At 54.2% G+C, this 22,854-nt stretch overlaps 11 protein-coding genes across 11 annotated transcripts; 8 read left to right on the top strand and 3 right to left on the bottom strand.

Moving 5' to 3' along the window:
* Positions 1 to 1,539: 1,539 nt before the first annotated feature.
* Positions 1,540 to 1,989, top strand: LTHEOB_4686 (Ring finger domain protein; the record flags this gene model as incomplete). The annotated part of the gene is made up of 1 exon (XM_035513747.1): positions 1,540 to 1,989. One exon carries the CDS (start codon positions 1,540 to 1,542, stop codon positions 1,987 to 1,989), a length of 450 nt encoding a protein of 149 aa, XP_035374735.1.
* A 273-nt stretch (positions 1,990 to 2,262) lies between these two features.
* LTHEOB_4687 (NAD dependent epimerase/dehydratase family protein) lies at positions 2,263 to 3,396 on the bottom strand (the record flags this gene model as incomplete). Its single annotated transcript, XM_035513748.1, has 1 exon — positions 2,263 to 3,396. One exon carries the CDS (start codon positions 3,394 to 3,396, stop codon positions 2,263 to 2,265), a length of 1,134 nt encoding a protein of 377 aa, XP_035374736.1.
* Positions 3,397 to 4,739: 1,343 nt separating this feature from the next.
* On the top strand, positions 4,740 to 5,714 carry LTHEOB_4688 (Short-chain dehydrogenase/reductase SDR; the record flags this gene model as incomplete). Its single annotated transcript, XM_035513749.1, has 1 exon — positions 4,740 to 5,714. The coding sequence occupies one exon, from the start codon at positions 4,740 to 4,742 to the stop codon at positions 5,712 to 5,714; it is 975 nt and encodes a 324-aa protein (XP_035374737.1).
* A 1,024-nt stretch (positions 5,715 to 6,738) lies between these two features.
* Positions 6,739 to 8,373, top strand: LTHEOB_4689 (Zz type zinc finger domain-containing protein; the record flags this gene model as incomplete). Its single annotated transcript, XM_035513750.1, has 5 exons — positions 6,739 to 7,540; positions 7,598 to 7,816; positions 7,870 to 8,082; positions 8,135 to 8,293; positions 8,354 to 8,373. The coding sequence occupies 5 exons, from the start codon at positions 6,739 to 6,741 to the stop codon at positions 8,371 to 8,373; spliced, it is 1,413 nt and encodes a 470-aa protein (XP_035374738.1).
* A 2,197-nt stretch (positions 8,374 to 10,570) lies between these two features.
* Positions 10,571 to 11,508, top strand: LTHEOB_4690 (uncharacterized protein; the record flags this gene model as incomplete). The annotated part of the gene is made up of 4 exons (XM_035513752.1): positions 10,571 to 10,738; positions 10,791 to 10,970; positions 11,022 to 11,201; positions 11,254 to 11,508. 4 exons carry the CDS (start codon positions 10,571 to 10,573, stop codon positions 11,506 to 11,508), a joined length of 783 nt encoding a protein of 260 aa, XP_035374739.1.
* Positions 11,509 to 12,096: 588 nt separating this feature from the next.
* Positions 12,097 to 13,076, top strand: LTHEOB_4691 (uncharacterized protein; the record flags this gene model as incomplete). The annotated part of the gene is made up of 4 exons (XM_035513753.1): positions 12,097 to 12,248; positions 12,293 to 12,457; positions 12,550 to 12,658; positions 12,780 to 13,076. The coding sequence occupies 4 exons, from the start codon at positions 12,097 to 12,099 to the stop codon at positions 13,074 to 13,076; spliced, it is 723 nt and encodes a 240-aa protein (XP_035374740.1).
* A 231-nt stretch (positions 13,077 to 13,307) lies between these two features.
* On the bottom strand, positions 13,308 to 13,913 carry LTHEOB_4692 (Gdp GTP exchange factor sec2p; the record flags this gene model as incomplete). Its single annotated transcript, XM_035513754.1, has 3 exons — positions 13,308 to 13,505; positions 13,566 to 13,646; positions 13,698 to 13,913. 3 exons carry the CDS (start codon positions 13,911 to 13,913, stop codon positions 13,308 to 13,310), a joined length of 495 nt encoding a protein of 164 aa, XP_035374741.1.
* Positions 13,914 to 14,544: 631 nt separating this feature from the next.
* LTHEOB_4693 (uncharacterized protein) lies at positions 14,545 to 15,288 on the bottom strand (the record flags this gene model as incomplete). The annotated part of the gene is made up of 2 exons (XM_035513755.1): positions 14,545 to 14,795; positions 14,847 to 15,288. 2 exons carry the CDS (start codon positions 15,286 to 15,288, stop codon positions 14,545 to 14,547), a joined length of 693 nt encoding a protein of 230 aa, XP_035374742.1.
* A 498-nt stretch (positions 15,289 to 15,786) lies between these two features.
* Positions 15,787 to 17,154, top strand: LTHEOB_4694 (Lysine 6-monooxygenase; the record flags this gene model as incomplete). The annotated part of the gene is made up of 1 exon (XM_035513756.1): positions 15,787 to 17,154. One exon carries the CDS (start codon positions 15,787 to 15,789, stop codon positions 17,152 to 17,154), a length of 1,368 nt encoding a protein of 455 aa, XP_035374743.1.
* Positions 17,155 to 18,473: 1,319 nt separating this feature from the next.
* On the top strand, positions 18,474 to 20,738 carry LTHEOB_4695 (FAD-binding domain-containing protein; the record flags this gene model as incomplete). Its single annotated transcript, XM_035513757.1, has 1 exon — positions 18,474 to 20,738. The coding sequence occupies one exon, from the start codon at positions 18,474 to 18,476 to the stop codon at positions 20,736 to 20,738; it is 2,265 nt and encodes a 754-aa protein (XP_035374744.1).
* A 423-nt stretch (positions 20,739 to 21,161) lies between these two features.
* On the top strand, positions 21,162 to 22,854 carry LTHEOB_4696 (Allantoate permease; the record flags this gene model as incomplete). The annotated part of the gene is made up of 4 exons (XM_035513758.1): positions 21,162 to 21,465; positions 21,526 to 21,690; positions 21,742 to 21,873; positions 21,935 to 22,854. 4 exons carry the CDS (start codon positions 21,162 to 21,164, stop codon positions 22,852 to 22,854), a joined length of 1,521 nt encoding a protein of 506 aa, XP_035374745.1.

Raw genomic sequence — 22,854 nt, forward strand, 5'->3', positions numbered from 1 at the left:
AAAGGGCCTGGAACGAGCGATCCTTTGGAGGTCGGTAAGGATTCCATCTTCAGCCGCTTGAATGTCCAAAATAGTCAGCTGTCAGGACAAACTGAGCTTGCAGTCTTTGGTTACAATCCCCGAGTCCCTCGATTCGAGGCTTTGCGGGAATTTTTGAGCCAGCGATGTCAGGTATTGAGTTGAAATTGAGACCGCCACTGGTTCCTTGGAGTTCGCATCAGGAAAAGGCCTTGCCACTGAGAACATTACTGTTAGGAGTTCATCACTGTGGTGGCGGTGAGGTATGAAGTGCAAATTAGATTTCTCAGAAGAACTTTTGGCGTTGTTTCACAGTAGACAAAGTTCACAAGAATGCAATGCTCAGGCCAAAAAGACAAAAGTACTGTTATGTAGTGTCTGTACAATGCCATTTCTGCTGCCACTGGACTTCTTCTTGCTATGAGAGCCTCATTTCTACGGTGCGTGAATTGCACTCTAAGCGTATGCTTAACATTACGCGATTGAATTTGTGTGCGATTGCTACGATGCAGAAGTTCTCCGCGTGATTTGACTTCATACCCTCGTAGCCACCCCTCGCTGATTGGTTGTATTTTTAGGGCACAGGTACATGAGCTTACACTTGACACGCTCTCTGTGATGATGGGTTCTCACTCAATTGCCGAAAGTTATTACAGTTCGAACAAGGCCTCGGCGCCGAGACATTCGCGAGTCCTCTACAGCTTAACTACATCCAGCCATCACAACCTGCCAAGTTCACAAGCAGAGTCATGGAGGGGCTAGATTGTTGAATAGGGGGAATGATCGAGCAAATACACAACATAGCTACTAAACAAGACAACCCAGGAACAAGGCGGAAGGCTGAAAGCATGATCGCTGCTAGAAACAGCCGAAAAAGGCATTAGCGCGGATGAAAGTTTCCTGCCAAGGCTAGTAAGCTTTGATTGCGGCAACCGCCGGCTACTAATCTTAGCCAGCGAAACGCGTCACTTTGCGAAACTCGGATCCCCAATCGGACCTGCGGCTGATTCTATACTTTTAGGCACGTGAGATAAACGTTGGGCTAAAAAAGTAACATTTGTGGGGTTGGCCAATGACGCCCCCCAGCCCCGCAGTTGACTCAGGAGCCTTACTCAAGGAAGTAACCTTCCAGTACCTGAGTACATTCTTTCCATCCCTCAGCCTCGCTGAATAAGCTCGAAATGTGGCTTCTGGAAGTTCGTGTACGAGTAGATCATCATCTCAGTCTAGCTCGTCGACGTCAGTAGGCAACTTCACCGTCTCGGAAGAGCCGGAAACAACTCAGAACAAGGTTTCCCTCGGCATTCTGGCATGGCTGTGCTAGAGACTCAGAGCAATGAGGGACACAAACGTTGAGAAAGGAGAAGTGTTGTCTGACCGTTTAAAGGATCACCCAGATACATATATAAAGAAGCACGCAAGAACCCGTCTTACTGTCGCCACCATCATCAGCTCTCTCATCAAATCAAATCACTTCAAACCTCCTCACCAACAACACTACTTAAAAACCAATCAACCACCATGCGTTTCACCAGCGTCCTCCTCACCCTCGCCACCTTCGGCAGCGCCTTCGCCGGGGCCTTCGAGACGGGCCCCCACGACAACAAGCTGGCAGCGCGCCACGACGAGTTCCGCGAGGACATCAGCAAGCGCTGGGACGACGGCGGCAGCGTGTGGGCCTCCGGCACCTGCGACCACGACAACGACTGCCCGCGCGTGTGCCGCGACGAGTTCGGCAAGGACGCCTTCGCCGACGAGGGCACCAAGTGCTGCTCCGGCTGGTGCGCTTGCTCCGGCGGCTGCAAGGGCAAGGGCGGCAAGAACGAGTGCGACGCCGACAACGACTGCCCGCGCGTCTGCAGGGAGCGCTACGGCGTCGAGACCGAGACCAGCCGGTCCAAGTGCTGCAAGAGCACGTGCAACTGCTACGGCAACTACTGCGAGAACAGCGGGTTCGGTGGTGGCTGGTAGAGGGATTATTAGGGTGGTTCTCGGATCGCTCGGGTGGTTGGCTGGATGGGGGATGGGGGGAGGTGGTGGAAGTTTGGGGAGACTGCAAGGATGGCGGGTGAGGGAGTTGTAATTAACGGGGAAGCATCAATCAGGGGGAGGCACTCCAATCATGTCTGGCTGTACTGAAGACTCTAATTGTAATTCGCGCCTCACTCAAAAATGGTAGTGATTGACAACACCTTTCCGCTTTGGATCATGACCGTGCTATCGTCCATAACCTTATTTCACCACTCAAGCCTTTTGCTTTATACCAATGCAGCTTTCGAATGTCGTCTCTCTCTTTCCCTCCTTCAATGCGACAATTTCATCCATGAAATCTTGCCGCCACGCATCATCCAGTCTCTCAGGGTTCCATTGAAACAACTTCTTAGCCATTGTTCCCTTCATGCCCTTATGCCCAGCCAATCCCCGCTCGGCTATCGCGATCTGTCCGGCACAGATCTCATCAGCAATCGCCTGCAGTGATTCCTGTCGAATCTCCTTTTCCTTTGGCGTATCCTCGCGAGGCAACACTCCAGCCTTGAACGCAGCGTCGAGCGCGAGCTGCTGAATTTCGAGGTTCAGCACGCGTGCGACAGCAGGGAAGATGATTCCTCTCTTCCCTGACGGAATGTATCCCACGCCACGGTCTTCGCGCTCGAGGATGGCACGCACGATGAGCACGTAGAGCGCAGCGAGGTCCTGCACGTGCACCCAGTCGAAGTTGGCAGTGTCGGTCAACTTGTAGCCATAGCCATGCTCGACAACATAGCGAACAGCCATGGGAACAACGAGGCCGCCTCGATTGAAGAGTCCCGAGCCCTCGCCGAATATGCACGGTGTTGTAAGGCTGACGGCCTGCACACCCGTCTCCTCGGCACGGGTAAGCACGGCGACTTCGGTGGTTCGTTGCGGATATGGATCGCGTTCGTCCTCGCTTTTGATGAAGTTGTAGACTTTTTCGGGGTCCGCGTCGTCGAATTCACGGTCGGGATCGGCGTACTCGGTGAATGGCTTGTCGCCCAGGTTCGTGCACCCACTGATGTGCAGCATCCACGGCATCGGATGACCGGCATTGATGCGGCGGGCTAGTCCGTTGACAAAAGCCCGAGCGCCTGCTGGAATGAAACCTGAACCTGTGTTGACGACAATGTCGTAATTCGAAGCTGTGTCGGCGATGTACTCGACGTCGCCAAGTCCTTTCCATTGAAGAGGGTTGACGCGAGAGCCATACGCAGCCTTGAGTTTCTGTGCTGATTCTTCTCCGCGTATCAGCACGTCGAAGGTGAGATATCGAAGGGAGGGTGCAGGGTGCTTGAGGAGTTGATCGAGGACAGTGCCGCCAACGTATCCGGTAGCCCCGGTAAGGAGGATTTTGTTTCCCATAGGACTAATTCTCGCGGGTTTTCTTTCTTCTGAAGATTGATCGAGTGTTGGAAAAAGTTTTTCAACATCATCGACCCCCATCGAGACGCATTGTGCGGTATATAGGACGAGAGTTCGTATCGAATTGGCGCTCCTTGTTCAGTGATAAGGTTCTCATAAGGTTTACTTTTACCCAGCAAACGAACATGGAAGGGATGTGAGAGTTACGTAGAAGTCTTCTTTACATGCCTTTCCAAGTACATCGCCCGTACATGCAGCGTAGGTAGTATACATTGATGTAGACCGCTGATCGAGCCACGATCCATGCCCTCATCACGATAGATATCGCTGCCTCTCCCTCTTTTCTTTGGTAATTACCCCCCCCCTTTTTTTTTTTTTGGTACAGTTGCAGAACATCCAGATTCAAAACCGGCTTCAATGGCGAGCATCTGAGAATTATTTAAGTGAGCAGTTGTTGACACTACCGTGCTGACTTGGTCGTATGTCCGAGTTCTTCTGGATATAACGTGATTTAACTCCGGGGCTGGGCGTTGTCCGGTTTTGGAACGGTCCGTGCTTAGAAGGGCATAAAGGGTACGATCGATGATCATGAACTGTATGCACGACGAATTTGATCGATACGTCATGGTCAGATTGATCAAATCTCAATGCGAAACAGAATTTCCTGCAAGTGCCTCTATTGAACTTCTTGAAGTCGAATCGGGTGGATGTACGTCATAGTGGTGGCTGATCTAAACCATGCAATTTACTTCCAGGTTAAATAACAGCTATTTCTACAAGTATTTACTAGATAAGTTTACCCTTCTATCTACAAAGCGCTATAGCTCCTTTAGAAGTCCTTTAGGTTGAGCACGGACTCGGTATTTCTTGAACTGCTATCCGATGGAATTGAGTCGCAATTGTGGTCAGGGATGCGCATAGCGCGTTAATTTTTAGGAATCTCGCATACAGTTGTTTTGCAAAGCATACTGAAGCATGTAGTGATATAACAGGCGGCGGACGAACGAAGAGCAAAACTCGGGTGTTATTTCCCCTATTTCAAATCCGCGGACGAAAATCGGCGGGAACTTTGATTTTAAGCGCCCAACTTCGCTAATCGGCTCCATGATGACTTTAGAATTTCACTTGACAACAATCTACGGACGACCATTTACGTATCATTGAAAGATATACTGAATCATGAAGATGCAAAACTCCGAAACTTCACTATCTCCATCGTCGGTGCTCAGCGGGGACGACTATAAAATAGCACGATGAAGCGATGGAAGAGACCATCAACACCACAATCACCTCCTCTCAACATCTACTCTTCAGCATTACGTCATCGAAACACTTAAAAAACCATGGAGAAGTACTGCCCAGTCAAGACGCTCCACCGGAGCATGTACCCGGCCATCGACCCTACCAACCCCGCCAACAGCGCAGCTGGCAAGACCGTCGCCATCAGCGGCGGCGGCGGCGGCATAGGATACGCCATCGCACGCGGCTTCTGCAAAGCCGGTGCTTCAACCGTTATCCTCCTTGGCCGCCGCCAAGCCGTGCTCGACGAAGCATCCGCCAAACTGCACGCCGACCACGGCACGACCATCTGGACGTACAGCCTCGATGTGCGCGACGCCTCGACCACGAACACGACCTTCGCCTCCATCCGCGAACGCCTCCGTTCCGCCAGCAACGACTCCACCGCCGACGTCGACGTCCTGGTCGCCAACGCGGCAGTGCTGGACCAGGGCGAAGTCTCGCTCGAGTTCGACCCGGCCGTGATCCAAAACGCCTTCGCGACCAACGTCTTCGGCGTCGCGAACCTCGCGCGCGCCTTCCTCGCGCCCGAGCTGCCCGCCATACCCAATCCCGGATGGAAGCCCGGCGTCGACCCCGTCGGCACGAAGAAAGACACCACCGCGCGTGCCGCCGCCCCCGCCCGCGCCAAGGTCCTGATCGAGGTCTCGTCGGCGGCCACGCACATGATTTTCCCGGGGCTGGCTCTGTACAGCGCGACGAAGCTAGCGGCGACGCACTTTGTGCGCCACTTGCAGGCTGAGCTGGATCGGATGCCGGGGCAACCTGTGCGCGTGCATAGTTTTCATCCTGGCGCGCTTTATACGCCTGGCGTGGAGGCGCTGGGAATCAAGGAGGAGGTCCTTCAGGGCGATGATATTAGCTTGCCCGAGGGTTTTGCCGTGTGGCTTGCGTCGCCGGCTGCGGCTTTTTTGAAGGGCAGGTTGCCTTGGGCTGCTTGGGATGTCGAGGAGCTGTTGAAGCTGAAGGCTAAGTTTGAAGAGGATCCGGATTTCTGTACTGTTTCGATGAAGTTGTGAGCGAACGGGCGTCACCATTCCCCTGGGTTAGGAAACGCGCCAGAGCGAGGGTGCATCGAATTTAGCCAAATTTCGTATCAATTATTGGGGTGTATTGAGATGCTGTATTGCGATATCATTTTCGATTTATATACTGTGGCTTTGAAGTAGAAAACGATGGAGTTGCATCCAAGTGTGTAATGGTTAAATGTCGAACAAGTGATATTTGGTACGTACAGTGATGAATGCACTGCCCGGTCGCATCGATGAGCTAATTTATCGAATGGCTGAGGATTGTTTGGCACCTTTGTCTATAGCAAAATCCCCGAGCCCCCGAGTTTCTACTAACCCCTACAATGCGCATTTGATTCGCTGTCGTGGATATACTCTAGTGCAAGTAGCGCCTTTGCGTGCAGCTACTTAAGCGAGGCTTTTGTAGGCGGTTCGGCCCTGCACTCGGGCGCTTCCAACACGATGTAGGCGATATGCATCATCAATCGAAAGGTATTCTCTCGAGTTATCTTTGCGAGTGCAAGAAGCACATGTTTCCATCAGGAGCTGCTTTCAATGGCGCTGTTTGAATCCTTATCAACATTCGCACGCCTGTGGCGCTGTCCATGATTCACAAAGCTTATCCTTCCTGTCTAGACCTGTTCGGTCCCACATTTTACCACAACAGGCTAAGCATCCCGTTGCTACCGAGCCTTGACCAAGCTTGTTCGCTATAAAGCCGGGGGGGATTTCTGTCTGATCGCCGTCCAAACCCTCGGTGGATCTCTGCCACACCGCTTCAGCGGCTGTGCTGCTCTCAATTTTCTTGCGACAACCACGTCATAGCATCTGCGTCATCAACGTCCATTTATCACGACCACAACCAGCAGCGCTGCGATTTCATCTCACATTGATTCCCCAAACCACTAAAATTTTTTTCCGTTCCTCCTGATACCCCTTTTCCCATCCTCAACCCCAACGACGTCCACGAATAGACCCCTTGAACGAAAACCACCATCAAAGAGCAAAAACGAAACAAAACGAATCATCAAAAATGGGTCTCCACGACACCTTCGACTTCGACGAACCCGCCTACATCGCCAAGACCAAAGCCCGCACGACCCCGCAACTCCAAGAAGAAGAAATCAAAAAACTCCGCCAACACTTCGCCGCCTCCTGCTCCATCGGCGCCGGCGTCGGCCACTCGATCCACAGCGCCGGGATTTCCCTCGGCGTCTCGGCCTTCGGCCTGCGCCGCCTCGTCGTCGCCCGCCGCAAGCTCGCCATCATCCGCGCCGAGCTGACCGCCCGCGGCGTCAAGCTGCACGACCCGACCAAGCGCGACGTCGCCATCCCGGTGGGAGCGGCGCTGGCGGGCATGGGCTTGGGGGCTGAGATTGGGCATTTGGTCGGCGGGTTGATGCCAACGCCGGGGTTGCCGCCTGGCACGCATCTCGATCAGGCGGGGAATGTGGTGGGCGATTTGGCGGGCGCGAGTGAGGGGTTTGTCCACGGGCTGGCGGATCAGAGCCATGCGGTTGGCCATGCGGTGCATGAGCAGGTTGCTGGTGCGTTGGCCGGTCACGTGGGGGCGGAGGCGGCGGCCGGCGCGGCGGGTGCGGCGGGCGATGGGCATGCGGTGGGTTATGTGGCGGGGATTCTGGCGGCGAAGAAGACGGAGGAGTTTATTGCTGAGGTCGTGGGGGAGGCGGTGTTTGCGTATGCGATGGAGAAGCTGTTGGATCCGGAGATTAAGGTCGAGTTGGCGTTGAAGGGGAAGTGTAGTCGGTTGTTGGGGCCGTTGGGGCAGTATTGTAGGGGCTGTGGGCAGTCGATTAGGGAGGGGAGGTTTGCGCGTAAGTTTGGATTGGAGCGATGTGGGCCAAGGATGGATGCTGACGGTTTGATTGCAGATTGCTGCCAGGGCGGTGATGACTACGATCTCTGCATGCCGTGCTTCGGTAACGGCGTCAGCTGTCAATGTACTGATCGCGAAATGGTCATCATGCAGAAGTCGGTTGCTGGAGATGTTGTGATTTCTGAGAAGGGAGAAACCAACAGGCGGCTTGCAGCTGCTCCGAAAGTGAATTGTGTCGGCTGCCAAAAAGAGGTCACCCAAGGCCGCTATTACTGTAAGCTCGCGCACGGAATTTCGGCAAAACCAGTCTTACTGACAAACATTCAGATTGCGATTCGTGCAATCAGAGCAAGGATGGGTATGATCTATGCGAGTCTTGCTATGGATCTGGCCACACTTGCGAAACTCCAGACGAACATCGTTTATACGTCTATCTAAGGGCCAACGTGCCAGAAAATGTCGGCCCATACACATACATCTCGCTTGATGCAGTGCCTTGTAATACCTGTGAGAAGCGGGTAGAACAAGGGCCATATTATTGTAAGTCATCATATGCACCTTTGCATGGGTAATCGGAACTGACTTCCACAAGACTGCCCCAATTGTGGGGATTTCGCAATGTGCGAGCGGTGCTATGAGATGGGACGTTCATGCAAGAATCGTGAGGCTGGCCATATCCTCATCCGATACTATGCCTACTCTGCCATGTACTCGGTCTCCGGCGATTTCCACGACAAGAAATGCAGGTTCTGTAAGGGCTCATTAGGCAAATCACGGGACTCTTTTTACCGTAAGTCTTCTTACTTTACAGCTACCCTGTACCAACACTAAGGTTCATATTCGCTAGGCTGTACGAAGTGCGATGACGGACATTATGATCTTTGCGGAAGTTGTTACACGAAGGGTGCAGGGTGTGAGGACCGGACGCATTCTTTGGCGAAGTACATCATTCAATGAGCTTGCTTGGTGTAGAATGGAGAAAATATTAACAGAGGTGGGTAGTTGAAGCTATCGTCCTGACGAGAATGTGGAATTGAAATTCTTGAAACACGTCCAGACGATAGCTTGAGCTATCCATGACATGAGCAAAAACCACGTTGGGTAGCCCGCGCATTTATACTGACCCCTTTTTTCTATAGCCGGGCTAGCCGCCGCTGGTCGACCTCTTCGCACTACGTAGCCACCGCCTCGGCCCCTGGTACTAGCGTCACAGCCCTACCATACACCGCTCGATTGGCGAGTTGATCAGCTTTCCCGCCTTCTACAGCCACCGCTCGTCCCGGCTAGAAGTACCAGATTGTGGCCAGCGAAGTGCTCGGTCCAGCAGGTACAGCCCTGCCTCGCCACCTCTTCATTATTCACATCCGCCTTCTGGCACTTGATTCATTCAACCATTCAGCCGCTTAGCAACTTCCACACCTTCGTTGTCTCCTCGTAGTCCCCTGTTCTTAGACGCCTCGCTGGCAAACCCCACTCTTAAACCGTGTGGGTTGACATTCTCTTACAAAAGAAACATTAATTTTTCATTACAATAGCTATCTGTAGGACGAGCTATTATTATAGCAATGAGAAAGGATTTTGATTTCGTTGAAATTCAACTATAGTTGAAAGATGGTGGGTTTTGGTGAAAAGTTGGGTTTGGCCGATGATGGTTGGTTTTGGCCGGCGGTGATTGAGTTTGGTCATTACCCTAACGAAATCCTAACAGCAGATGCCTTCCATCTACGGTTACTATCACGCCAGAGCCCGAGCTCAAACGGCGTCGCCGAATCTGCCGCCGTGGCCACGTTTGAGCCAGCCGTGCAGTGGCTCCGCATGTGGTCTGGGCTCCTGTAACTAAACAAAGCAGCAGCTCGCAAGTTCGACCTGATAAAGCAGACCATCTATGAGAACGGCCAGTTGCGGGATCACAATGTCGACAGTGCGACCGGGACGTACGGTTCCGAGGGGTATCTCAGCAGATGGCCGGCTCAGTGCCTCTCCACTCCGTCCGTCACCGCCCGGGTGTCCCTCTCAGCCTTACCCGTGCACCTTGTCCTACAGATGAGCCTTGACCACATTCTGTCGGACGCCTAATGTGTTTCTCCGGTCCATGAAAGGCACGGGGTAATGAGACATCCAATAGAAAACTGCTTAGGACTTTCGTTCACCAGTTAAAATGATTTCATGAGCCAATGATTCGAGGAACACAGCATTTCGGCCCAAAATCCATGTCAGCCGAGAAACACCCAATTTGTTGTCTCATAACTCCGAGCATCTCGTAACGCCGAGCATATCATAACGCCGTAGAACACGTTGTAGGTTAGGTAAAAGCGTTGTCGATCCCGGCCTATAGTAGGAATCGAGCTGCGGGGTTTTCACCGGTCTCTCAGCGCACTGCGTAATCTGTGGCTTTACCGTTGGCTAAGCCGCCAGCCTTACGTTGTGATCAGGCCAACTTTTGGCTATAGCTCCTTCGGTTGAAATTGCTTGCGTAGTGTTACTAGAAGCTTAGCACTCTTCTAATGGTCTTAGTACACGAATGACACCAAATCCTGAGAACTAGGCAAGTAGTCGTTGCAAGCACAGGGCTGAGTGCAGACCAAATCGGGCCATGTTAATGAACGCAAGGACTTGCCGATCGTAGTTCATGGGACGAGTTTCCTCAGCCTTATGCTTCGTATTTTGGCTACCCCTGAGCTACGCATGTTCCACGTCCACGACGACCGTCGATTCTTACCCCATCTGCACAGAGACATGGTTTTCGAGAAGTCCGGAGCTGGGGTGACCCCATCAACATGAGCGGGGACTAGGGTACGGAATACGAGCCCTATGACAACCAAATTTCGACCATAGCGTTCGTGTTGAAGGACAGAGCCCAACGGCTGGAGAAAGGAGCAACGCTCAACAGCGTGGAAGAAACACATATATATACACCTGGAGCACGCCATATCCAGTCCTCATCGCAACAACCAAAAGTCATTCACTTCAGCCAACCAATCCACAGTCGTTTCTGACAAATCCCTCACTCAAACCTCAACCAATCAACATGTACTTCTCCAAGGCCACCATCATTGCCGTTGCGGCTCTCCTCTCCACCGGCTACGCCCTCCCCGCCGCCACCGGCAGCTGCCCCGACCAGGCTGCCGCCTGCCGCTCTTCAGGAGGCTCTGGCTGTGATGCTGCAGCTAAGAGCTGTTGCGATTCTACGATCCCTGTGAGCCATGACTAGTCGGACGGGGACCACTACCAATGCTAATATCTTCAAGGTTGTTTCACCCAAATCGGACGGCGACCACTACCAGTGCTACCAGGACTCTGGAATTGGCAGCATGCTTCAGAGGCGTGACCCCGGTGACGAGTGTGCGACCACCGCCAACAGCTGCCGCGCCACTGGAGGCTCTGGTTGTGATGACGCAGCCGCCAGCTGCTGCGACAAAGCTATAACTGTGAATATACCTCTTCGGACGGCGAGCACTACCATTGCTAACAGTTTAAAGGTTGTTTCTCCCAAGTCAGACGGCGACCACTACCAGTGCTACAAGAACGCTGGTATCGAGAGCCGCCTCAACAAGCGCGACGCGGGCGATGACTGTGCCGCTGCAGCCAAATCCTGCCGCGCCACCGGAGGTGCCTCGTGTGACGATACCGCTGCTGCTTGCTGCGATAAATCTATTCCTGTAATGCACCTCTTTCGGACGTCGAGCACTACCAATACTAACAGCAATTAAGGTTGTTTCCCCCAAATCAGACGGCGACCACTGGCAGTGCTACCAGGACGCTGGCATCGGTAGCCGCCTCAGCAAGCGTGACATTGGCCCTGATTGTGCGGCTAGCGCAAAGTCCTGCCGCTCCACCGGCGCATCGGACTGCGACAACAAGGCCAAGACGTGCTGCGATCAGATCCAGGTCGTGAGCCCTAAGTCGGACGGAGACCACTGGCAGTGCTACCAGGACGCTGGCATTGGCAGCATGCTTTCCCAGTAAATGCAGCACATTGGCATTCTACACGATGGACATGATGGAGCATACGAAGAATTAGAAGCGAACAAGGTCTAGACATCTTAGAATTGTAATCTAGTAATGCAAAATGCCGTTGGCTTAACGCTGCAGCAACCAATTCTACCCGATCTGTGAACAGTGACGTCATTTTTTTTTTTTTCGACGATCTGACCAACCACGTTTCTTCCACGGTAATCAGCACACAACAATCACCCGCCGATGATCCTCGATACTTTCACAAATCGGCGGACATGAAGCTATCGTCCGGATCCCTTTGTTCATATATTTATTGCACATTCACATCCGGATGAGCGCTTCAACTACCCATTTTTGTTGCAATTGTATTAAGTGACCCGACCTGGTACTGAAAAGCTAGCCCGCACTGTTGTGCCTCGCATGCCGGTGCTAAGCAATGTGTCCGGCTTCGCCGAGGTGGTGGTCGCGTTCCTACCCCGGACCGCTCCCGCTCCTTCCCCAACCGCGCTCCCGCGACAAGGGTCCTCGCTTCACTCCCGCACCACAAACCTTAAAACAACTTCTTCTGCGGGCTGTCCTCTGAACCCCGGCATCGTCATGCCCATCTCCGCGGACGCCATCGCTCTCGCCCGCACGCATACGCGCCGCCGACGCAGACGCCGCCAGACTTTTCACAACTATCAGAATGATCGGAACCTCCTTCCCAAAATGGACGAGACTGCCGAATTCGTCTGGATGAAGCTCCGGCTGTACGACGGGCTCGATTCCGCGAAACTGCTCGATGGAACGCCAGATGCGCCGTGGGAAGACGTTGTCCGGACGACTATGATGTCGAGAAGATGAACGAGGAAGACGAGGGGGAGGCCGAGGAGGACGACAGTGAAAATTCTGATAATGACGAGGGTTCGGCTAGGAAGACCACCTCCGGAAGTTCCTGCGCGCTGCGGGAGCCAAGAGGGTAAGGGAAATCGCCTCAAAGGACTTGCCGGTCAAGGAGCCTGGTCCCGCGCCTGACCCCGCGCCGAAACCTGCGCCTGAGTCTGAGCCTAGGCCCGAGCTAAAGGTGGTGCCTGACTCCGGATGGAAGGACGAAGTAAATCATGAGGAGGAGGAGAAGGAGGCCGAGGAGTTTCCCACCTCCCGGCCTCTATGTGGTGCAGTTGTGGCCGGCGAGGGCCAAGAGTCTCCGTGAGATGGCATCAAAGGACTTACTGGTCAAGGAGCTTGAGCCCGCGTCGGCGCCCAAAGTAGTGCCCGACTCCGAGGAGGAGGAGGAGTAGGACGACGACGACGACGACGACGACGATAATGATGACAACGACAACGAGGAGGAGACTGAGCAGAAGACTCAGGACATCCTCGGCTTCCAGCCACGGCGTACTGCGGTCGTGGCTAGTGAGAAGAGGCTGCGGGAAATGGCCTCGAAGGACCTTCCTGTGAAGAGACCTGAGTATGCGTCTGCGCTCAAGGTGGTTCACGACTCCGAGAAGGAGGAGGAGGTCAATAATTGCTTCGAAGGGTTACAAAGGGTATGCAACGTTGATCAATCCTACTTCCCGAGGCATACGTCGCAGTAGAGAGCTTTCGTGCAGGACACCAGAAGAAGTGTCATAATCATTGGTTATCGTATACTGCTGAGTTTCTGGATGGGGTGTTTTGAATTCTCCAGTGGTAGTGCCTTGATGCAATCTATCTACAGTGACGGGCTGCGAGCAGCCTTGCGAGCGCGAGGGCGGCGCCTCGGCCTCTTGGCCAGCAGGTCCTTTGCCGCCATCTTCTGTAGTCAGCCTCTTGTGATTGTCCTTAGCCTACTCCTTGGCGTAGTCATCGGTCTCCTCCTCCACCTTCTCCCATTCCTCGTCATCATCGTTGTCCTTGGCCTCAGGCTCGGAGGTGGGCTCAGACGTGGGCTCAGGTGCGGGCGCGGACTCGTCGACCTCGCTCTCGCGGCGCAACAAGCTCAGTACCTCCTTGGCGATACTTTCGGGAAATTGCCATCGAAGGTACTACATATTTGATTAGATACTGCTAATATAGATGTTTGTTCATGGACAAGGGAGATTCACGTGTTCTCCGTCGTCGGTATTGTCCCAGTGGGCACGCACAGCCAAAGCGCCAGGAAGGCCGAGGTGGCGGAACATGTCCGTCTGGGATACCATTAGCCAACGATCAAGCTTCATTAGGCTCTATCAACCTACAAGAACCTCCCAGAGATGAGGCTGGTTGTCCTGGGACAGGACGTCTTCCCACGGCGGATTCGGGGTTCCGCCCAGGAGTCCGATGGCAAGACCTTCGTCGTACAAGAAGCCCAGCTGCATCTTCAACCAGATGGATTCAGCGGTGACATCCATTGGGAAGGAGGTCTTGGTGGTTGTGATGTTGGCGGCGCGGACGCTGGGGCGCATGGACGTCATGGTGCGGAGGTTAGAGGACAGCCGGCGGAAGAGGTTCTTTTTATCTTTCCTGTGCGAGAGTGAAGCGGGAGCGTGAGCACCGCAGCGGCGAAACTCCGGTGTCCCGTAGCGTAGGCAACGGCACGTGAGAGGGTAATAGAACTGGCTGGAAGATGGCTCTCAACGGTGGAAGTTGATCGAATAAGGAAATGAAACATCTACTATTTGTGTCCTCCGTATTCAAGTAATGGTCTAGGCCGTTTCCTGCCTTACTGGACCCCACGACGCGTAACGCTTCTGTCATTGTCCCGAGCGTTGAAATGAAGAACCTTTGTTTCAGCTAGGCGTGAGACAGGTCCGCTAACACCTGTTTTTGTATACTCAAAATGCCTTCTCGTCCTTTTTTGTCCGATTTTATGACTGTGCATCAAAAGTAAAGAAAGAAACAATGAAATGGAATTTCTGAAGCCGATCTGAGTCTCGTTGAGTTGCAGAAATGAAATGGAGCATCTACCAAAATCCCCAGAAGCCGTACCGACTATCCTCTACAATCATCCCCGAGGCTTCCTTCAAATGGGTGCCGGGCTTGCAACGTTATTTTATTTTTGACCATCCCGAGCATATCCTCCATGTGTCCTGCTGACCGCTTGTGCTAGTTGCCATGTAGCGAGTTCTCAGGCTTTCCTGTGACGGCCTCGGGCGGTGAAATGGGCTTTTGAGCTTTTTCCATCGATTCCACCACCCCGTGGTTGTTCTGCTGTCTAGACGCACTGGATTCCGAGTTTTTGCGCATGTGTTCTAAGTCCTGGTCGACTTGGGCCAACGTAGGGTGAGGCAAAGGTCCTTGGAAGGAGTCGGCAGCATATGCGCGGTTGAAGATGTCCTCGACTTCCTTCGTGAAACCTTTGATCGCGTTAGTATGCATGACGCAGCATATTTCTGGTCGTTACTTACCCGAATACTTCTTCAGTGCCTCGCGGTATTCTTCCGTAGCCGCAAGGTCCTTGGAGGTCATAGGCTCGATCTTGCGCAGACGCTCCAGAAGCTCCCCAGTTCGATGGATTGCCATGGCTCGATCGGGTCTGGGCAGACCAAGCACATGCGTGGAAGTGGAGGTCTGAGGTTGAAGGTGCTTGACACGATCGAGAAATTCGTTCAAGTTGGGGTTGGGAGGCGTCGGATCATCAGAAGTCCAGCGAAGCTCTGGAACTATGAGCCTTGCAAGGAGGAAGAACTTTTTGTCTTCTTCCATGAGCTTCACCAGCCTGTCGGTCTCGGCGGCAGTGTCTACTCCGTCGCAAGTGCGGGTATACCACGAGCGGAGGTCATTGTTGAACTTGCGAGTGCCGCTTTTCCCCGAGGGGTACTCTGCCGGAGAGGAGAAGGTGAGCTGCATTGCGGACCACGGACCGGTCGGGTGGAGTTGTAGTTGAAACGACAGTGAAGGGAAGGTGAGAACGATTTTGATGTGCGACCGCGGCCGCGACGAAGCCGGCCTCGATTTTTAATGACGTAACACCTAAATTATGTGGTCGGTTTCTTTTGCAATCGCAGGTTGAGCGGCGGATAGAGCTCGCGAGGATGGGTGCGCTTGCTAGACTGGGAAACGGGTCCGTGCGCGTACCTGCCCAAGGAGCTCCACCGACCTTTTACCGGCCATCGTCCAATGTGCGGGCGCTGTTTCTTCCCAACACCTTGCCACAACATCTACGGTCCTGGGCAAAGCGCTCGAGCTCGCCTTCGTCCATCTGCGTCACCCCAGCGCTGCGATCAACCACCCGGTCCGGCCTTAACGATCGGGTAAACCTGCGTATGTATTTCTGTTGATTAGCCTCTTATCACGAAGTATTGTCCATACATAGCTCTTCAAACCAGCTTACTTTCTCTCAGGACCATGGATTCCCCCAAGCAAATCCTCAACCAGCTTCCCGGCGGCTTTGAATTCCGCCTCCAAGTGATCAACGATGGCGAGTTCGATAACCAGTGGGCTGATGACCTGCGGGCCAGAAAGGCGGCCGTCGTCAAGGCAAATGTGCTCCATCGGGCGTTTGGTTCCCCTGTCATCCGGTGTTTCGTGGCAAGCGGCTTTGACGGATTACTTTACGCTGGCTCTGCCATGACCGAGACCCTCAAGAACAAGCCGTTCATCGTCCGCAAGAAGACCGCTGAGAGAACCGAGGAACGAACCGACCAGCACACCAGCGGCGGCTATTGGATTCCCTTTGATGTGAACTCTATCGATTATCCTACACCAAGAACCGACAGCCGTACATCGCCGCGCGACTACACCCGGGAGGAAAACTGCCAGTTCATCATTAACATGTACGACCTGGCTACGGATACACTGATATTGATCCCGCGCCCGTTGATCCACCTCACGACCAAGCCGACACAGCGACCTGATCATATGATGCTTGCAAGCAGGATCCCTCCTGGACTCGCCCACTTAGCATTTCCAGCCTACCGACTACCGGAAGCACTGGAGAACGTAAGGCAAGCAGCAATTTCTACAGGGGTGTATGTAAACCCCCACAGCGGCGTCAAGGTTCCATTCAAGCCTAAGCTCTTCAAGCTTGCGGAAGTGAACTACAGACACATCAGCACCACTAGTCCCGTCCCAGCTGTCCGCGGTTTCAGTATCCTTTCCGAGGCCATAGAGATGTCTCAGAAAAGGGGAGAAGGATACTATCTTGACCTTAATCCGTGCCAGCCCCTCGGGTGTGACGCTATAATTCGTAGGTTCGGGAAGGTCGAATGGGCTGTGGAGATCAAGCTTCGATCGAACATAGAAGCCGGATCTTCGCTTGTTCTTCACTACGATGTCGATGCGATGGGATGTGGGGACCCTACGGCACCATTCGGCGTATGGAACTTTCTCATGTTGTACGATCAGGATGAGGAGCTTTGTTACTGGATCCCCAGAGACAAGATGAGGCTGGAATGGTCTCCCGCCTTGCTGGGATGCAACGGTCCCGGGGTCATTCGCATACCAAAGCAGGATTTGGCAGATTTCCGGGTAAATTGCCACGATTCGGATTGGTTCTCCTATGTCTTTGACAGGATCATTCTGCCCAACAAGCATGTTCCTTGCGACACGCACCCTAGTTTGGAGCAAATAGCCGAAGCGAGATCCAACCCCAACTTTGACTTTGTCACTCCTGACAAGGTCGACCCTGATGGAGTTAAAGAAGCGAGCAAGGCGATGGAGGTTCCCGGCCATGGTCGATCCCCGGTCTTTAACCCAGCCTATCCATTTCGGTAGAGCGCAGGTCATCCCAGGCGACTACATCACCACAATTGGAGACCTTATGAGGAAGGTGTAAGATGCGGTTCACGCCTGTACTGGCAACGAGAACCCGAGCTTCACGGTTCTCTTTTCTTTCTTTTTTGGCAAGTCATTACAACTTTTCGAGTATTAATTCGAGATGCGGGATGCGAACTGCACGCTCCAATCCGCGCCGAAGCCGGCCATCCGTCCATTCGGCACTCCCGGCATTGCAAACTATAGCACTTCGCGAAGCAATCCTTAGGGCAGCCATCCGACATATACCCTGCTCTTGTTTCCTGAAACGAAGGGAACCGCGAAGAAAATCGGCACGGCACTTTGAGATACAGGTGTCGGGATCATGGAGCGGTACCCGGTCTCCAAGAACAATTAGGATAAAATGGTTGGAAAATGGTGGGAAAAACAGGCGATTCTCCTTGAGCGTGCTTTCATATCCTAGAACAAGTATTTTAGAGAAAATAGAAAAGACAAGTCGTGCTGCAAGTTCCGTCGGGGATTGGCCAAACTGGCTGGTGATTGGTCACGTAGGTTCGGTGTTGGGTTTGAAATCACCGGATTGGATGCCACTGCATCGGACAGGGATGCTACGCTTGATGGCGGCGATATCGATGCTGTCGTCAATGTTGGAGTACTGGCGTGCGCATCGGTGGTCGTGGTGAAAGCTTAAGTCCGAGCTGACGTCACGTCCAAGAGCCAAGAGAAGTCGTTGCCGGCTGTGCCGACTCAGCGCTGCGGCTTTACGTGGACATGCCCAGTTGATACGCCCCTGCCCTCTCCCGATGTGAAACGAAGCCAATTCGCTTAATATTAGAACAAATCGGGAGACGTGAAGCTATCGTCCGGATGTCTTTGTTCACATATTTATTGCACATTTACGTCCGGATGAACGCTTCAACTACCCATCTTTTGTCATATTAAACGAACCGACGTTATACTAATGCCAATCCTGCTCATTGCTAAATTTCATCTAGCACGTTTTGTTGTTCAGCATTAATTCTACGTGCGAGGCTATCGTTATCCAGCCACCAGAGACTCGCTTCTGTTCGGCAATTACGGCACGCTTGTTGACCTAGCGCTTGGTCGCACTGACGATTCCCCAGTAATCTCTCATCTTGGCCGTTCCATTCATGTTTCTGGTGTTGTCCACAGATGGTCCAGATCCTTGGCAGCAGCCAGCTTCTTGGCCTACGTCTGGGCGTCCTGACCAGTCTTGCTCTCGCCTGTCCCGTATTTACAGCCGTGCTCCTTTCAATTATGACTGCTTCACAGCCTTCTGAACTCCAGTCCCTGGCGATATGCCTCGTGTCGCATTCCTCACTGACGAAGAAATTGACCGATTCCTCGACGAGCTAGACCACAATGGAGATGGAACAATCGACTATCAAGAGGTAGAGGCCAAATTGGACCAAGTTCACGCCAAAATTGCACCAAATCCGAAGCCTCATAACCTCCACCACGACAGTAAAGACGATGACGACCGTCATCACTTCCTACGCAGCATTATCGGCTCCGATAAGGACCGCATTCCCAGAGCCGAATTTGCCCAACGGGTTCGAGAATGGGAGATCCCATCTTTGAAACAGTCGAAAAAGGAGGAGCAAGATGAGAAGGATTACATGCACGATATGTCGGTTTGGAGACGCATGCGTTCTTACTGGGCAGTGCATGGCCCGGAGATCCTCTTCATTGCCTTAGTCATCTCAATGCAACTCGCCTTCGGAATCTGGCAAATGGTCAAATACATCACTGTCGTCGAATACCGCCGGGCATTCGGCTGGGGGGTTGTGCTGGCGAAGACGTGTGCCGGGGCTCTCTATCCCACCTTCTTCTTCGTCATTTTGAGTATGAGCCGATATTTTTCAACATTCCTCCGGAAGTCATACTACATTTCCCGGTTCATCAATTGGGACCTTTCCCAGGATTTCCATATCAAGATATCCTGCGTGGCCCTGGCCCTGGCAACCCTCCACGCAATCGGCCATCTGACAGGGTCTTTTGTGTTTGGAAGCCAACCCGGAAGGCAGGATGCCGTTGCCTACCTCCTCGGGCCTGACGCTGTCCCACGTCCGTATAGGGCATATGCCGCATCCGTGCCGGGGTGGACCGGTATCACGGCTCTTGGGCTATTCTGGACCCTTGCGCTCTGCAGCATGCCGCCGATCCGTAGGTGGAACTACGAGGTCTTCCAACTGAGTCACTTGCTTATGTACCCCATTATCGGCCTCCTCATGGCCCATGGCACGGCCGCTCTCCTACAATGGCCCATGCTCGGCTACTGGCTCGCCTTCCCCACTCTCCTCATCTTCGCCGAAAGAGTTACGCGCATCTCCGTTGGCTTCCACCGCATCCCAGCAACGGTCAAGATCCTCGACGGAGAGACCGTTGAGATCAAGGCGAAAGTACCAAGCGAACGCATCTGGAAATACCAAGCCGGGCAGTACGTCTTCCTCCAGGTGCCCGAGCTGAGCTTCTGGCAATGGCACCCGTTCACGGTCTCCGTCTGCATCGGGCGCGAGTTCCAGCTACACATCAAGACGGACGGTGACTGGACGGGCCGCTTGCGCGGGTTAGCCAACAGCGAGGGGACAGCCACGCCAGTCGACATTGGCATCAACGGGCCCTTCGGCGCGCCCGCCCAGCGCTTCTACGACTTCACCCACACCATCGTCGTCGGGGCCGGCATCGGCATCACGCCCTTCTCCGGCATCCTGGCCGACCTCCAGGCCCGCGACGACCAGGCCCACGGCTGCGCGTCGTCCAGCGAGGAAGACGGCGGCGGCAGCGGCAGCAGCGGAGGCGAGAAACCCACCCTCAACACGTCCAACTCCGGCTCGACGCTGACCTCCCCACCGCCGGCCCAACCGCCCACCACCCACGAGAAAACGTCCGCTGACACCGACGCCTCCCCCGCCTCCGCCTCCGCCAGCACCAGCGCCTATGCCCCCGACTACCGCCGCTGCGACTTCCACTGGATGGTGCGCGACCGCAACTACCTCCTCTGGTTTTCGGACCTGCTCAACACCGTCTCGCGCTCGCAAGCGTCCCGACACCACAGCCGCAATACCCCGGACGCCGATGACGCGCGTCACTCACCCCGTCGGCAGGAACAGCACCTCGACATCCGCATCCACACGCACGTCACCCAGCGCCGCGACGACATCGCCATCCACGTCTACCGCTGGCTCCTCGAGCAGCACCGCACGCCCGCGCACCCGGCCAGCCCGCTGACGGGTCTCGTGAACGCGACGCGCTTCGGGCGGCCTGATTTCGTCGGGATACTGGATGCGCATTATGATGATATGCGGAGGTATCAGGGGAACCTGGTGGCGGTGAAGGAAAGGGAAAAGGAAAAGGAAAAGCAGGAGCAGGGAGAACGGGGAGAACGGGGAGAAGAACAGGGGGTGGATGTGGATGCTGGCAGGTTGAAGGTGGGGGTGTTCTTCTGCGGGGCGCCGGTCGTCGGAGAGATCCTGGCGGATCGGTGCAGGGCATTGACTGCGAGGGGGAGGGCGGATGGGAGTAGGGTTGAGTATCATTTTATGATGGAGGTGTTTGGGTAAGAGTGGTGTTGCTTTTGTTGTTGTTGTCGGTTTCGCGCTTCTATTGGAGTGCGCGGTGAGCGTTCACTCTGTTGGGGAGAAGTAGCATATCGGATATGCGCCCTTACCTGTGTTTCATTCGTTCCCTTTGGCGGATAAATGTCCGACGGTGATCTTTCTCAAATCGGCTGCTCCACCTTGCAAGCTCATCTCCCCGTGGGGTATCCCGCACCGAAAACTGGAGAGGGACCGGCTTCCCCGCACCGTCAGGCGAGCGTTGATCAACGGCATCTCCGCATTTCTTCCCGAGCTGTTAGCCGTCGGCTTTGTGATAAGGAGTGTTGTTTCGGCAGATAAATTGAGTCGGGATGTCGTCCCACTGCTCCTGCTGTCTACTGTATCTGGAGCCAAAATTTGGCAACGAACCCCCGTCCAACAGCCAAGATGCAGCAAGTAAAGGCCGAGTCTGTCGAGGCTATCGAGAAAATTGAAATTGCCGCACCATTACCGGATGACCTGCCTCTGCCGGATTCTCTGAGCAACTTAGAACCGGATGAGCTTCGACGACTTGAGAGAAGCCTTGTTCGGCGCCTCGACTACACGTTATTGCCGGTCGTGCTGCTACTGTTCCTGCTCAATATTATCGACAGGAATAACATTGCAAGCGCAAAGATCGTGGGCTTAACTGAGACGCTCAATCTAACCAACAATCAATACAACACTTGTCTGCTATTATTCTACGTTGGCTGTGGGTCATCATGCTGAACCATCCCACGACTGTCTCCAGAGCTAACGGATTTATTCTCAGATGTCATTACGCAGGTCCCATCGAATCTCATCATCGGCAAGGTCCGACCATCATACTATATCTGCGGTATCACGTCGGCATGGGGAGTCGTGTCTATGTGCCAAGGATTTACAAAAGACTTCGCGACACTCGCTGTCACTAGGACGATCCTCGGTCTCGTAGAAGGTAAGCGCCTAAAAAGTCAAAGTAATATGACATGTTTAACTGACCACTTAGCCCCCTTCTTGCCGGGTGTCTTCGTCTTGATGTCTTGCTGGTACAAGCGCACGGAGCTGCCAGTACGAGTCGCCATTCTTTACGGCGGAAACATGCTAGCCACCGCTTTCTCTGGTCTCATTGCTGCAGGCAGTAAGTCAACCGTCTAAGCTCAATTCCCTTGACACGCTTCCCACTCACCTCCAACGCGCAGTCACATCCCGAATGGAAGGCAAAGCCGGCCGCCCAGCCTGGGAATGGCTCTTCATCATCGAAGGCTCCATGACCGTCGTCATCGCACTCCTCGTCATCCCCATCCTACCCGACTACCCGCTCCAATCCACCCACCGCTGGCTGTCCCCCGCCCACCAAGCGCTAGCCGAATACCGCATCCGCCAAGAAAACGCCGGCATCCCAGACGAAGACTCGGAAAGTGTGCTGTGGGGCCTGAAGCAAGCGCTGCTCGACCCGAAGCTGTACGCCTTCACTCTCCAACAAATGGCCCTCATCACGGCACAGTCGTTCAACAACTTCTTCCCGTCCATCGTCGGCACCCTCGGCTACTCCAGCACCATCACCCTCCTGCTCACCGCCCCGCCCTACTTCTTCGCTTTCATCGCCTCCATGGTCGTCTCGCTGCACGCGTCGAAGCGCGGCGAGCGCGGCTTCCACATCGCGGCCTGCATGTCCGTCTCCCTCCTCGGCAACCTGCTCGCCATGCTCGCACCGGGGACCGGCGCCCGGTACTTCTCGATGTTCTTGATGACGTCGGGGTCGTACGCGCCGTACAATCTGTGCGTGTCGTGGCTGTCGGCGTCGCTGCCGCGGCCCCGGGCGAAGCGCGCGGCGGCGCTGGCGATTGTGAACTTCATGGGTGCCGGCGTCGCGCATTTTTACACCAGCTACATGTTCCCGGATAGCCAGAAGCCGCGGTACTATGCGGGCGGGGCGGTCATGAGCGGTGCGTGCGTCGTTACGGCGGTCGCGGCGGTCGGGATTAAGCGGCATTTGAAGAAGGAGAATGCGAAGTTCGAGAGGGAGGAGATGGAGGGTGAGGTGAGGCACAAGGGTATCGCGGGAGCGAGGGAGGGCAGGGGTGCGGAGGCTGTGGTTAGGTTCCGGTATGTCCATTAG

This window comes from Lasiodiplodia theobromae, assembly GCF_012971845.1.
Source record: "Lasiodiplodia theobromae strain AM2As chromosome Unknown scaffold_12, whole genome shotgun sequence".
Taxonomy (NCBI): Eukaryota; Fungi; Ascomycota; class Dothideomycetes; order Botryosphaeriales; family Botryosphaeriaceae; genus Lasiodiplodia; species Lasiodiplodia theobromae.